Source organism: Etheostoma cragini, chromosome 7 (genome assembly GCF_013103735.1).
Source record: "Etheostoma cragini isolate CJK2018 chromosome 7, CSU_Ecrag_1.0, whole genome shotgun sequence".
NCBI classification, from domain to species: Eukaryota; Metazoa; Chordata; class Actinopteri; order Perciformes; family Percidae; genus Etheostoma; species Etheostoma cragini.
This window is the reverse complement of record NC_048413.1, coordinates 8,881,114-8,895,997: the sequence shown is the minus strand read 5'-3', so window position 1 is coordinate 8,895,997 and position 14,884 is coordinate 8,881,114. Positions and strand designations below refer to the sequence as shown.

At 38.8% G+C, this 14,884-nt stretch overlaps 1 protein-coding gene across 1 annotated transcript in view; it reads right to left on the bottom strand.

The window, feature by feature from the left end:
* Positions 1-10,301, bottom strand: part of LOC117947688 (glutaminase kidney isoform, mitochondrial-like) — a 15,258-nt gene extending 4,957 nt beyond the window's left edge. The window contains exons 1-7 of the mRNA XM_034876852.1: positions 9,979-10,301; positions 8,407-8,494; positions 4,976-5,097; positions 2,178-2,307; positions 2,021-2,100; positions 1,755-1,918; positions 1,230-1,288 (exon numbers count right to left, since the gene is read on the bottom strand). Coding sequence (XP_034732743.1) covers positions 1,230-1,288; positions 1,755-1,918; positions 2,021-2,100; positions 2,178-2,307; positions 4,976-5,097; positions 8,407-8,494; positions 9,979-10,184 — 849 coding nt within the window. The 5' untranslated portion in view covers positions 10,185-10,301. The remainder of the gene's footprint in view (positions 1-1,229; positions 1,289-1,754; positions 1,919-2,020; positions 2,101-2,177; positions 2,308-4,975; positions 5,098-8,406; positions 8,495-9,978) is intronic.
* Positions 10,302-14,884: the final 4,583 nt, after the last annotated feature.

Sequence of the window (14,884 nt, the reverse complement as noted above, 5' to 3'; positions counted from 1 at the left end):
TGGAAAATGGCTGCAATGAAACAAAGAGTGAAAAATTTAAAGGGGTCTGAATACTTTCCGTACCCACTGTATATACTGAAGACTTTGAAGGAATTTAATCAAGGATATTAAGTGTATTTTTTGGCAAAACATGGATTCTTCACACACAATTTCAACCCGGAAGCACAGAAGGTCTAAACAATCAGCACAGTTTCAAGGTGGGCACACAAATTGAAGATAAGATGAGATAAGATAGGTGTTAACAACTAGCCTTTTTTGAATCTCGATCAAGTAGAATTAGGATTAAGCAGTGCCAATTAAACACGGTGTAATGTCAGTAAATGCCATCCCAACTCTCAAGTTCCTGTCCTACTGAATTTGTATTTAAACCCATGCGAGGCATCCAGGATTAAAGATTACCAAATAGTGAAGATGCTATTGGATCATTTACAACAACTATTCTTACCTACCTAACCCAAATCACATGCAGCACATTGATCTGTGGCCGTCTGGGTCAAAGAACATCTTACCCAGTGTTTCTATGTGCGTCACTACTACAGTTTTTGTGTGTATGAATGTTAGGTGTGTAATTCCCTCCCCTGACCTTGGCTGGATGGGGACAATTGAGGCAGCAGTGTCTTATCATACAACTGTTACGTCTGTTGTCATCTATTGAGACATAGAGTTAAACATTCTTCTCTGCCTCAGGTCTATTGCCTCAGCTTACACAGCAAGAGTTCATAAGCTTGAAATTCTACCAAAAAGTTGATCTTTAAGGTATAAAATGTGTTCAGTTCCTTCTTATAGACATTTGTGTAAAATATTGTCATATTAAGCATATGAATTTTTGACAAAAAATGTGTTAAGTGAGTTCACAATAACCTAGACCTTTAAACACCAAATTCTAACCCTTATCTTTGAGTCCAAGTGGACAGTTGTGCCTAATTGAAAAAAATTGGAACATGTCTGGTTATCTTGTTTAGTTTATTGTTTTTCATCATTAGTTTTGAAGGCCTATAAGATTGCCCCTTTGAACTGTGTTTAAGCTCAGCAAGAGGCTGCAGCAGAACGCAACCCTGCACAGTAACACTCAAAGGGGAAAAACATTTAGTAAGACCTGGGTTTAAAAACAGAGATTACACTCTTTTTTATCCAGAAAATCTTTTAATTTTTCTGTAAATTCTAAAAGAAAACCTCTGCATCTACTGTTGAATCAATGTATTCATTGCTGACATGCCTTTGGATTTTACCTTAATTAAAGAACTGAGGACGATAGCTCCGGCATTTACCATCGGGTTGTGTGGTTTATCTGCACAAGAAACAAGAGTGTGTTATCACTCACTTTCCCCCAACCACAAGAGAAATAAACTGCTGAGATTACAGGTGATATTTCACCAGAGGAACTTAACAACCTAACATCAGCTAAAACTAAACACATACAGTTGCTTCAGAAGAGGGTATGTAATAGCAATTGGCTACAAAGGTAAGGTGATAAAATGGTGCTCAATTTGGCTAAAGGTCCATCTGGACAATTTTTACCCAGTAAAATAAGAACTTGTTCTTGCATCAACTTTGTTCTGCCAACAACCAAAGTCTGTTGAAATTACTGATCAAGAGTTGCCAAGATTTCTTAAATTACATACTAGGGGAAAATACGTCTTTTGTGTAGATTTACTTTTTACAAAACCAGGATTAGTCACTGTACTATAGTCAGTGCTTGTTCTTGTGTAGAGAGGGTAACTGGAGTGAAAGTCTTGATTACGCTAACCACCTACCTTCGTCATTTAGTGACAGTTTGTTGAACTTGAATCCGCTGGGCTCTTTGCCCACAAATTGGTGAACATGCTCGCTGCCCAACTCGTGCAGAGCAATGGCGTATTCCAGAGGCTTCACACATGACTGCAGACAAAAGGGAACCTTGGTGTCACCCACAGAGTGTCTGCATGACATGAGGATGTAATGGAGTAGTGTTAGTAAGTGAATACACACGGTGGAGGTTTTCAGAATGGAAACACACATTAAAGTGAAGATGTTACTGTACCTCTGCCCATCAATCGTACACAGAGATACACCCCAGAGATCGTGGCTGAATTTAGCCAGCTGTGGAATGTAATCAGCTACCTGCATGAAGAAACGTGAGTGTTATTGTAATGAACAGGGAGACAATGAATCAGTGTGTCTGTTTGTTCATTACTTACTTGTCCTGCCTCCTGCTTTTGCGCATTGTCATACATCCTATTGATGTGCTGGGTCAGCTGTTCAAAGTCTGGAATGATAAACTTCTTTCTGAAAGCCTTAGTCAGCAGCATGATGTTGTTGCCCACACACCTACAAGAGGACACATTATTAAACGTTAAAACATCATGAGATGAATTTCCAAGAACTTCAAATACAGATCGTGCAGTGCAACCAAAAAAATACTCAAACTGAATCCAACCAAACAACTAACCCCTAGTGCTATATAACCAAACAGATAATTGTAGTTTTATTCATCTAGGTTTTGAGATGTCAGCCTGTAAGATCTCTGCCGGCCAGAGGCAGGAAAAGAGAATTTAATTTTCATTTTTACAAACTAGAACTACTATATTACCTGAAAAATGTCTTTACTTTGAATCACTGCACTAATATTTAGTTGCATTTAGTTGCATATTTAGTAAACCAAATTCTGGCACCTGTGAACAGGTATTCCAGCCCAAGACGATTGAACTACATTCAACAATTCCTCTGCATTACTAGGTTTTGCCTCAGAAAAAGCATTTATGATGCCACCTCACAAGTGTTCTATTGGATTGAGGTTTGGGGATTGGGCTGGCTGCTCCATAACATCAAACTTCTTCATCTGGAACCAAGACTTTGCTCGCTTACTGGTGTGTTTTGGGTCATCATCTTATTAAAGGACCCATTTCAAAGGCATTTCCTCTTACACACATAAGGCAACATGACCTCTTCAAGTAATTTGATGTATTGAAACTGGTCGATCATCCCTGGTATGTGATAAATAGGCCCAACACCACAGTATGAGAAACATCCCCATAACATGATATTTGCACCACCATGGTTCACTGTCTTCCCAGTGTACTGGGGCTTGAATTCATGTAGGGGACGTTGGACGAAGTGTCTGTTGCCACTAGACCCAAAAAGAAAAAGTTAGTTTTTTTTAGTTGCTCTCATCAGTCCACAGAATGTTGCACCATTTCTCCTTTAGCCAGTCAATGTGTCCTTTGGCAAATGTCAACTAATTTAGTAGATGTCTTTTTTTCAGCAATGGGACTTTGCGAGGGCTTCTAGCTGATAGCTTTGCTTCACATAGCCTTCTTCTGATTGTACCAGTACTCACAGGCAACTTTAGGTCTTCTTTGATTTTCCTGGAGCTGATCATTGGTTGAGCCTTTACCATTTTGGCTATTCTTCAATCCATTCAAATGGTTGACCGTTTTCCCCTATGTTGTTCAGGCTTTGGATGCCATTTTAAGGCATTTGAAATCATTTTGGCTGAGTAGCCTATAATTTTCTGCACTTATTTATATGTTTTTCCTTCTCCAATTAACTTTTTAATCAAAGTCTACTGTTTCTCAGAACAATGTCTGGAATGACCCATTTTGCTGAGTATTTCTGTGTGAAATGCACTATAACCAGTATGCTCAACATTTGCAACCTTCCTTCCCTATATATGGGCCACATTTGACACCTGTTTCTTCACAGAATCAATCACCTCACTCACTGAACACAACACTGCTATTATTTTGAACATTCCCCTTTCAATTACAGATTCAATTACACAGAATGAGCAGCATGTGTGTCATGACTGTTGGGTCTGTAGGTTTTCTATGACTCTATTACACAGACTGACATGTAGAAATGTCATTTCTACCAAAAACTATGATTTATGAGGTTAGTGATGTTGTGCTGCTATTATTTTGAACACAGCTGTATATGGACAGATAGCATTTTATTTTTATTATTATTATGCCTAATATTTTTTTAATAATTAGGCGTTGTAATACAAGCCTCCTGACTTGCACTTTCCCTTTTTTTCCAACCGATAAATACACAGCAAAAGGGTAAACAAACACACCTGTGTATACCAGCAGATCCTAATACTGTAGTTTTTATAGATTGTCATTGTTATATCATAGTAGTAATGTGGTATGCTCTCAAGGAAAGGTATGTGCATTCTGTCACAGCTGGTCTGAACCAAAATATGTGGTCCAAAGCCTTCAATAATCAAAGGCGATGTTAGAGGGAGGTTTTAGAGAAGAGAGCGAAAAGAGCATGCATTATTCATATGGGTCTTTTTCTAAAAAAAAAAAAGAGCTAGCTCTCTCTATTTCTCGTAGCATATTTATAGTGAGCTTTTGAGTGTTCTTTAGGAATGTTTAACCTTACAAATAAAAAAAAAAATGAACACAGACAATTAAGTTTGACAAAGACTACCATACTGCCCTCATGCTGTTCCAGGCCAAAGGATGGGATTAAATGAATTACACTTACAATATGATACCGTTTGGACAGCAATCTGTATGGAGCTTACAGATGAGTTGAGTCTACTAATGTTATTACTACAGTCTGGAGCTCAACCAGAATGATCCCCTTCATTAACAGCTCTAAAGACTACTCTGCCTTTCTGGACAATTTACTGCTTTGGCTGCCACGTGTGCATGTGAATTTGGCTAGTAGCAGCTGTCAGCTATAAAACACCTGTCTCTGTCAGTCTCTTAGACTGAAATAGCGTTGACCACATACTTTTACTCTATTACTTAACCACAATAAAGTATGAAAGACTTAACCTTACCTTATCTTGCACACTGTCATTCAATATGCAATTTCTAAGTAAGAAGAAAACTAACATTCAAATTAACACCAGATAAAGCTGGTTATGCAGCATTGATATAAACTGAGTGTTTATTTAAACAAATACAAAAAGGAGTTGAATACTCCCCCTTTGAATAACTGCGTGCACAACTATTTTTCCATAAATAATCACAGCTTTTATCACCTTTTGAAGAGCTTCTGGTCCATCATGACTGGGCCGGCAGAGTCACGTGAGGATTGTCGCATCTGACGGACACAGTCACGCAACCGAGGGTCAGATGTCAACAAACCTGTTTTTCTCAAAGCCTGGAGAAGAGGAAGATGAGGTTGTTTTGAGCAATTTATACACAAGAGAGAAAAAGAAGGGAGTCATAGATGACAGACTTTATCAAACTCTTTGGGTCATGGACAGCAGTGTTAATGTAATGTCAATTAGCAGGATATCAAACGTGTAGATGGATATAGTTAGGGAACTTCAAAGCCTCAGGGTTGCCCACGTGGGATTTAGGAAGAAATACAGGTATAGACTGAATTACTGGAATCCCTCTCTTAAGTCACACGTCAAGCTGACATTCAATGTGAACCACGTGTGTCTATTTTGGGGACACCATGTGCACGACCCTCCCGACAAGCCCACAGATCAGCTCCAGAGTCATATCATTTCATAACTGATTCAGTGAGCAAACCACTCGCTGTCGCTCTTCTTTTTTGCTCGTTTTTGAGTTTTAGAGAACTGGAGGGCTGACAGATCATTACGAATCAAAACATTGACAGTAACAGTACAGTAACAGGTAAAGTATCATAAATCAGGGCAGATATTTTGGATGAAATATTGTTCCAGAACTGACCAAGAGGAGAACAAACCCAGAACATGTGAAGATGTGTACCTTGAGCTTTTAGTGGGCAGAACGTGCATAAAGGACTGCTAATTACCTTCATGTGATGCATTTACAAAGGGGTGAGATATGTCCTATGAATGAATATAGGACATACATAGGATACTCAGACCTGGGCAATCACATACCCAGATCCTCTCAATAGGAAGGCCAGAGCAGCCAGATATCACCAAGAACTGATAATGCCTTGATACCATACCACAGGTTTTTGGCTGCATAGTAAATAACTTCTTGGATAGGATGGATGGGCAGAGCCCTCTGCCAGGGGACACCGTACGCCTTTAGCGCTTATCTTAATTGAAGGTAAAGGAAAAAAGAGGAACGTGGCAGATTGAATACGTTTTGTAACTAGCTGTTGCTGTTATTGACTGTCTGTGAGTGATTCTTAGCTTCAGGGCAGGAGATGCCTAAGTTGGGGCTGCCATTACTGGTTTTGTGTGTGCTTATTGTAGAGTTTTATCCATCAACCGAAAGATTTCTGTTCAGGTATCCGAGCCAATTTTGTATAACCACACAAAACAGACATAGATATGACTTGTGAATGATAGCATGGCTAGCAAGATATGGAGTTTATTACCTGATATCTTACCTGATGAAATAGCAGGGTACCCTATATGCTTTATATATTTATATCTTCATGAACTGTTATTAAATCCACATTGTCATGTAGAGCTGAAAGGATTACGGTAGTCGAAATAATTGATAAGTCAATCAACAGTTTTTCAAAAACAATTTTGAATATAAATTAATTATTTAAAGTGATTTTACAAACACATGATACAAATGCATTGGTTCTTAATGTACTGGTTTTCTGAGGGGCCTTTCACACCTACCTTGTTTGGTCAGGATTTTTAGACTTTTCCGTTTGAGCCTAACCAAAATTACAGGCCTATTTTTTTAAACAGTTTGGACTTTTGGACCAAATACAAGATTCTGCCAGCTGTTGGCTTGTTATAAGAGAAACGTAGCTCTTTTAAGGAATAGCTCAGTGCTTAGTGTGTACATAGTGTTTGGTTTAGCAAGAGAGTGACAGGGGAGGTGCTCAGAGCAGACAGCTGTCAGCAATCAGAGCAGAGAATAAATGAGCAGTTTACTTGTTAAGTGGTAGTAAATACACAATGTAGATTAGTGTAGTGTCTCTGAATAAATGCTGTAGCTCCTCAAAACCCAAGTAATGTTCCTGTGTCCTTTCTTCTCAACAACACAACAAAACACAAAGAGCTGAAAAAAAAAACATCAAAGAGAGAAGCCCGTCTACAAACCAATCAAATTAGTATCGGGAGACGCGGCTCACGTATGTGATGACAACAGGACATATTTATGTCATGTATTGTTCTTTAGTTTGCTTGCATGTAAACAATGCAGCAAAAACATGAGCCTTGGTCCGGATCATGGTTCGAACTTTCAAGACTGTTGGTCGGACCTAACAAGCAATTTACAGTACAAGTAAACTTGGACTTAGAGGTTTTAATGACTTCTTTCTTTACTATGTTCTGATGTTTTATAGCAACTAATCAAGACTATAATAAATCCTCAGTTACATTTTCAATTATAGTGTGTTAGCCTGCTATTTAGTATATACATACATACACTTTGAATGTTTCGGAGGAGATACATTTTTATAATCTTACCTCACCAACTTGTTTCCAAAACCTTCCGTAATTCAGTCTCATTTTCCTGATACTAGTCCAGTGATTTCCCATCCTATCTTGCCATTGCTACAACAGTAACTGAAATTACAAACCATAACTCTGGTAGGCTGACCATGACTCTAATTGGCTTGTTCGGATGACTGTTTTTGCAGTGATATACACACATTGATACTGACACTTTCACTGTCTATGCCCTCACCAAGGCACCTCTACAAACACATCCAGTCATCTGTGGTGTGACAACAAGCCATTTGTGTTGACACAAGTCTCTTCTCCTAAATGCATGCTCCTTTTTAAAATGACTGAGTTGCCATAGGCACCGAGGTCACCAGATGTTCATGCCAGCCTTTTTTATGTGACTGTCTAAAAGGTTGCACACCACCTGAAGCTAATGAATACATGAGGGTGTGGTGATTTGCAACAACTTGTTAGTTATCAGAGAGCACAAAAAAACACAGTCTGTCATGTTCATCTTCTGAGATATGTACAACTGTACAGGTTCACAATCGCAGAAGCTTGACATCTCTTCAGTAATGTCTGTGCGTGTCTGTCTGTGCGTGTGTGTGTATGTGTGTGTGTGTGTGTGTGTGTGTATGTATGGGTGTGTGTGGGGGGCCCATGTATAGGGAGATCTGTTCCTTACAATCTAGTCACTAAATAAGCCCATAGGTTTAGATGAAATGCCTTTAATCTAATTTGCTGCAACCTCAACATTTTAAAAAATTCTTGTAAATTTAACCCCAAAAATAATTCCACTTCAATATGAAAAATGCATGTTGTTATCTGATGATGATTAGCTCACTGTCACACCTACTATATTTAGTCCTATTACATGAGAAAGTCCCTAAACACCTTCTAAACTTTACCCTGCATTCAGCTGGAGACACTCTTTATTCCTGTTGTGTGCAACTACATCACTCTCCAAGGTTTATGTGACTAAATTCTTAGGTGCTTTTGGGAAATACAATACTGCTGTAGGGCAGAGCGTGTTTGTATGACCATGTGTCATGGAAAGTCAAAACAGTCCATGGCATGACGGGGGAAGTGTGAGTGTGTTGTTGACTCACAGTGATGAACTGGGACAGGGGGATCATCTCTTTGCCTTCCGTGATAGTGTAGAAAAGTAAATCCTCCATACTGGACATGAACCTACTCCTGCAAAAACAAACAACACACACAATGTTATGATCTTTACATTTGGAGTGGCTTCAATGTTTAAGACAAAACCTTGAGCAGTGGTTTGACGTTCATGTTGACAACATTGCCGTTGTGACAAATACTGGCCAAAATCGAGCCATTGACGCAGTTCAGAGTGTTTTTGAGATAGGCCATCACCTGTAAACCATGAATAAAATACTATTGTACAATTAAGGGTTTTTACAGTAGCTATATAGTATATAGTAGGCTTTCTCAGGCTACTTTACTGTTTGGATCTAGCACACCTTAAACATACAAACGTGAGCTTCAAAATTGTATTCCCTTTGTCGATTTTAGTGTAAATAACAACAACAATAAACATGAGCTGAAAAATGTAAAATGGTAATGTTAGAAAGAAACACCCAAATGCCATCTGCCAGTAGCTCTTTTACTTAATCCCTAAGTGTAACTCAATAACCATGTGAATTTTTCTTTTTCTTTGGGAAAATACTTGTCTGCTTTCTTGCCAAGAGTGAATGACAAGATTGCTATTATTTTCTTGTCTCTGTTTAATAGCTAGCTAATATTATGTAATGTTAGCTGGAGCCAAACACAATTAGCTAACATAAAGAATGGAAGCGAGGGGAAAGTTTACTTTCCTCTAAAAAAAAAATCTGGGTACAATTAAGCACCTCAATAATTAACACATTTTATGTTGTTTGCTTAGCCTTGACAAAAACTGATTGGTTTGGCGTGACAGGGCGCACTAGCTAGCTAAGCTGGTAGTGTGTTCCAAATCGCGCACTTCTGTACTAAATACTAACTTTCTGAATTCTTGTCATTAGCCTGATGTTGCCGGGCAACCAGCGGCTTGGGCGCAGTAATTTCCTAACGGCTTGTAGGCTAAAATTAGCCTATCTAAAGTTTCCGGTCAAATAACTAGTCAAAATGTAACTTTAACCACATATAAACACTTTAAACCCACAACTTTAAAGTACACGCTCGATTTTGTTCAAATTAAAAAATCAATACATAACATGCTAATTATGAGCTTTAGAAATGCTGGGGTTTGTTTTTTAACCTTTGGACAGAAACGTGCTAACGATAGCTGTTTCAGCCGGATTGCTAAACTAAGCCAATATAGCTAGCTAATACATCCATGAGCTAAACTAACTAGAGCTTCGGTGGTATCGATCTTCTCATTTCTGCAAGTGAAAACCGGTATGCGTATTTCCCACAATATATTCAAATCGAAAAAGTTGAACTTATAATTCAATGCTGCCCTTCAGAGATAATAAAAACGTATTTTCCGATTTTCCTGCATACTTATAAAATTTTGATGATGATATGGTAGGAGTTACTCAAGCTAGTTAGCTACTAGCATGAATTATGAGACCACTGCAGCTAGACAATACACCTGACATTTCACTCATTGATATAATGTGGGAATGTTTCGGCTAATTAATGGTGATTTATTCATCTAGAGACAGTCTGTGACCTACTTGGGGTGTCCTTGGTCCACATCAGGATCTTTCTGGTAGTGAAAGGCTTTGTGGGCGTGTGGTGATGCTGCAGCCCAGCAGGGAACATGTTGCTGCGTCCTGGACAAAACAATGTTGTCAGCTCCAACTCTGGCGGAAATCCCTGCATTTTTAAATAGCTGTAAGATTCCCGGGTTAGCTGTCCTCAGACTTTTCAGGCAGTGCATTGTGATAAGTAGGGCTTAAAATTTAATAATTCAGTATTTTTTTTCCCAAGTAGCTGATCTAGAGAGATATTTGTGACCAATGCCCCTTGGTCCTCAGAGCTTTAATAGCAGCTGCTGTCACTTACAGACTAGATAAAGTACAGGATCGGGGGCGGGGCTGTTTAAACGGTGGGGTCAGTAACCGGCAGCTTCTGAAACCAAACCGGTGTTTGATTTAGATATCACTTTCTACTGCAGCTGCTGATTAACAAGGGGAAAAACGTTCAGACTTCAGTTTTATATATTCCTACTTGGATTTGGTTTAGTCTAGTCTCTGATTATAGGTTACTTAGCATTTTTTTCACTTAAGTGCTTCATCAAAAAATTTGCAGTATTATATTCCAAGAAAAAAAAAAGAAAGATGGATTATGTCAATCTGGACAGTATCAAAATACATTACTGTAGCGATAATTGTGTCCCATATTTGATTGTATACTGCTTTTAAATTGAGTTAAAAGGCTGGAAGAGCTCCACTATCCACAAACAAGGATCTCCAAACAACTGTCCTTGGACAAGTGGACATATTGCAGCAGCAAGTTTATCTAACTCTTATCACAGATCCTCTGTTGGTCAAATGGACAGAAGCGTGTGAGACAAATAACGGCCAGAGTGACCCCCCTAGCACTTGAGTGTGCAGCTTTTTCTCTTTCTTTTTCTTGAACTTGTCTCATGCACTATGTTGACTGTCATTATTTCATATTTTCTCTCTTGCAGGCCTTTTTATTTATTTTTTTCATTTATTTTTTCTTCAAGGGGTGGGGGTTGGCATAGGCTTTGCAGGCTTTTGTTGATTAGTTGCTGAAATTTTCCAAAAACATAGAAGGAAAACTCTTGTATTGTTATCTTGTATAACCCCTGTATAAACTATTCCTTCGATAAAGATTTTTTTTTAAAATCCTTATCACTGAAATTAGACCATTCAAGCCTGGGTATCGCTGTCAATTATGTAGCTTTGCAAAGTATTTGCTGTAGCTGAACTATTACTATTACTACTAAAACTACCACAAAAACAACATTATTATTAATCTGATGCTGTTGTTGTTTTTATGATTATCATTAATAATTATAATGATGATGTGGTGGTGGTAATAATAAGGATGACAGTAATAATAATGCTACTAATATGTTTTACTATTAGCTCTTAAGAAGATTACATATTTCATGATTTCAATTGTCAGTATTCATTCATTCAAGATAGTTAATTTGTAATACATCATTTGACCTAAACATTGACTGGGGTAAATGAGTTGTTGTCTAGTCTAGTAGGCTAAACAATGTAATACCAGTAGGCTAAATGATATATAACATTATAAGATAATAATAGCGGTCATTAAACAGGTTTACATTAGAGAGAATCATTTTAACTGATGCTAAAAGGTGACACCCCGTGGTGAGTTTCCCACACTGATGCACTGAAACCTTACTATCTTGTCCTCTAGGTGGCATACTCACTCCAGGACCCTATGCTCAGGTAGGTCTCTGTTTTTTCTGAGTCTGTTGTTTTGTTGAGAGGACACATCAAAGTCATGTGTCTGAGATCTTTTCTCTCCATAGAGTTTTTTTGGCAGGTTTCCTGTGCTTCAAACGCAATTTATTGTATAATTTGTGATCTCTTGAGATTGAGCCCTGGCTTCTTGTCTTTGATGTCAGCTTCTGTGTGAGATGCTCTTCAGGAAAACAGTGGCTGACTGTGATGGAGCATCTTATACCTTATTATCAGTTGGAAATTTAAATATTTCCTATCTTACTTTTTGAACTAATTTCAGTCTTTCATTTATTTCCATTTATTTTTCCATTCCATATACTATTTTTCCATTTTCCTCTTTCCAAGGCGTCTCCATGAAGGCAATTTGAATCGAATAGGTCAAGGATACTGGTGATAGCCCACCACGCCCATGTTCAGTTTTACAGCACACCTGCTTAACATTCACATTCTACCCCAAAAGTGCTTGCAGACTGTGCAGTATTAATTTCCAATCAGACTTTAGTGCGTAACTTGGTATTATGTCCATTAGCAAATAAACAAGGCCTCACTAGGTTCTGGTGGTGTGCTCTGCATTTCTAGGTGTGCAACTTCTCCAAAGGGGTGCATGCTAACCAAGGGCCTCTCTGCACTACCTTTGCCGGTTGTAGCTTCTCTGTTTTCAGTCAAAAATGTTTTTCATTCCTGGGCCAATGAATGCCACCTTTGTCCCTTCATCCTCCTTCTTGTGTGAGAAAGCCCCCCTCGCTGCACACACCAAGCCTGCACAAACTTAACCTCTTCCCCCCTCCACCTCACACAGGAAAAGAAACATACCAGGTCTGGTGCTTTGATTCAGGCTCAGTAATCTGGCGGTCTGCATAAAGTCCTAGTTTAGAAACAATTTGGACAACTAGTTTTGGGGACTTTAAGAGGAAAAGGGTGTAGTAGTTGCTAAACAGAGATTGTAACAGTTTTAGGAACACACATTTTACTCAGGGATAAAAAAAAAATCTGAGAACTTAAAAAGAGATGGCAACTATAAATTGTTATTTACAGCTTATTTAGAACAGTTAGTGCATGCTATAAAATGTTTGGTAATAAACATGGTAAGGGATACAGTGAGGGAAAAAAGTACTTGATCCCCTGCTGATTTTGTACATTGGACCACTGCCAAAGAAATGATCAGTCTATAATTTTAATGTTAGATTTATTTGAACATTGAGAGACAGAATAACAACAGGAATATCCAGAAAAATGCATGTCAAAAATGTTATAAATTGATTTGCATTTTTATGAGGCAAATCATTATTTGACCCCCTCTCAATCAGAAAGATTTCTGGCTCCCATATGTCTTTTATATAGGTAACAAACTGAGATGAGGAGTACACACTAAAAGGGAGTGCTCCTAATCTCAACTTGTTACCTGTATAAAAGACACCTGTCCACAGAAGCATTCAATTAGTCATATTCCAAACTCTCCACCATGGCCAAGACCAAAGAGCTCTCCAAGGATGTCAGGGACAAGATTGTAGACCTACACAAGTCTAGAATGGGCTACAAGACCTTTGCCAAGCAGCTTGGTGAGAAGGTGACAACAGTTGGTGCAAATAGAAGAAACACAAAAGAACTTTCAGTCTCCATCGGCCTGAGGCTCAATGCAAGACCTCACCTCGTGGAGTTGCAATGATCATGAGAACAGTGAGGAATCAGCCCAGAACTACACGGGAGGATCTTGTCAATGATCTCAAGGCAGCTTGGACCTTAGTCACCAAGAAACAATTGGTAACAATTGTTCTTCTGTCTCTCACTGTTCAGATAAACCTGCCATTAAAATTATAGACTGATCATTTCTTTGTCAGTGGGCAAATGTACAAAATCAGCAGGGGATCAAATACTTTTTTCCCCCTCACTGTATATTCACTAGTTCTAAAGCAATTTAAAGCACTTGGACACATAATGTATCCACATTACACTTGGCTATTACCTCGCCATTTTCATAGGATTGATGCTTATTTCTCTTCAAAGCCCCTCCAGGCCCTCAAACACTACTCCGACTACCACACACCACTCATGTTGGACTTTTATTACCACAAAGACAATGTGCCTGAAACACCTAATTTAATCCATTTCCAGTTTCAGTTAAGCCTGAAACCGCTCCACTGTCCTATGTAAAACTGTCTGCATGGTAATAATAGAGGCATGACTTAAGAAGAACAGTACATGGGGAAACTTAGTTCCTTATTAGAAAGTGTTTAAAGGCTTGTAGAGATTTATGCATTGTTTAATACATCTCTCAAAGTAAAAGGTAAGGGCCATTATCCGTTCACCACCCAGGGTGAAAGGAATTCCAACTCTTCTCTAAGGTAAACCTCACCCTACATAGTGGCACAGACACACACACACACACACACACACACACACACACACATACACACATACAATAGCAGACAGACTAGCTGATGAACATAGTGTAGCATTTAGCAGATAAAGAGCCAGATATTTCCTTCAAAACGTGAGCTGAAAGTTGAGTCAAGTCCGACAGAGCTGAGGCTGCCAAAGTGAGTCTGAGATGTCTTAAAACGGCAGTTTACAAAGGATAAAGTATTTGCCCTCATGCCAAACTTTATATTCTCTGCCCCAGCAATAAGACAGGAGTAGCAAAGTTGTTTTGCATATTTTTTTATCCAACAAACAATTACATTTTAGGTATGTGATGTGCATTACAGCCTCATGGGGGTGCTGGCATGGCTATTTATCCTCATTGCATTTGGTAAAAATCACAGTATTTAAATATTCTCTTGGGGGGAATTCATCAAAATGTGTTACTATTTTCTAAAGGTACTTCTTTTCCTTTTGTCATGACAGCGTTGATTTTATTTCACTTACAGGTCTCTTTGAGCGGGCTGTTGGCACTTGCATGGTATCTTTCCATTGATGATTCCCTTTTGGTTAATTACAACCAGAACGTCAAGACACAGTCAGTTTTTCATGAGGGACAGGATACATTGTGAGACGCTGTCAGCTCTCAGGGCCTGTCTGTCCTCTCCTCTCCCCCAGGTGGGGGCTGACTACCCTCCCATCACCAGTTTGTGTGTACACAGAGAACCACAGCCACCCCTCTGCTGCGGTCACTGTGCCGAAACCTAGACACCCTCTAGACCTCTGGAGCCTCTATGTACCCGTACAGTTGTAAAAG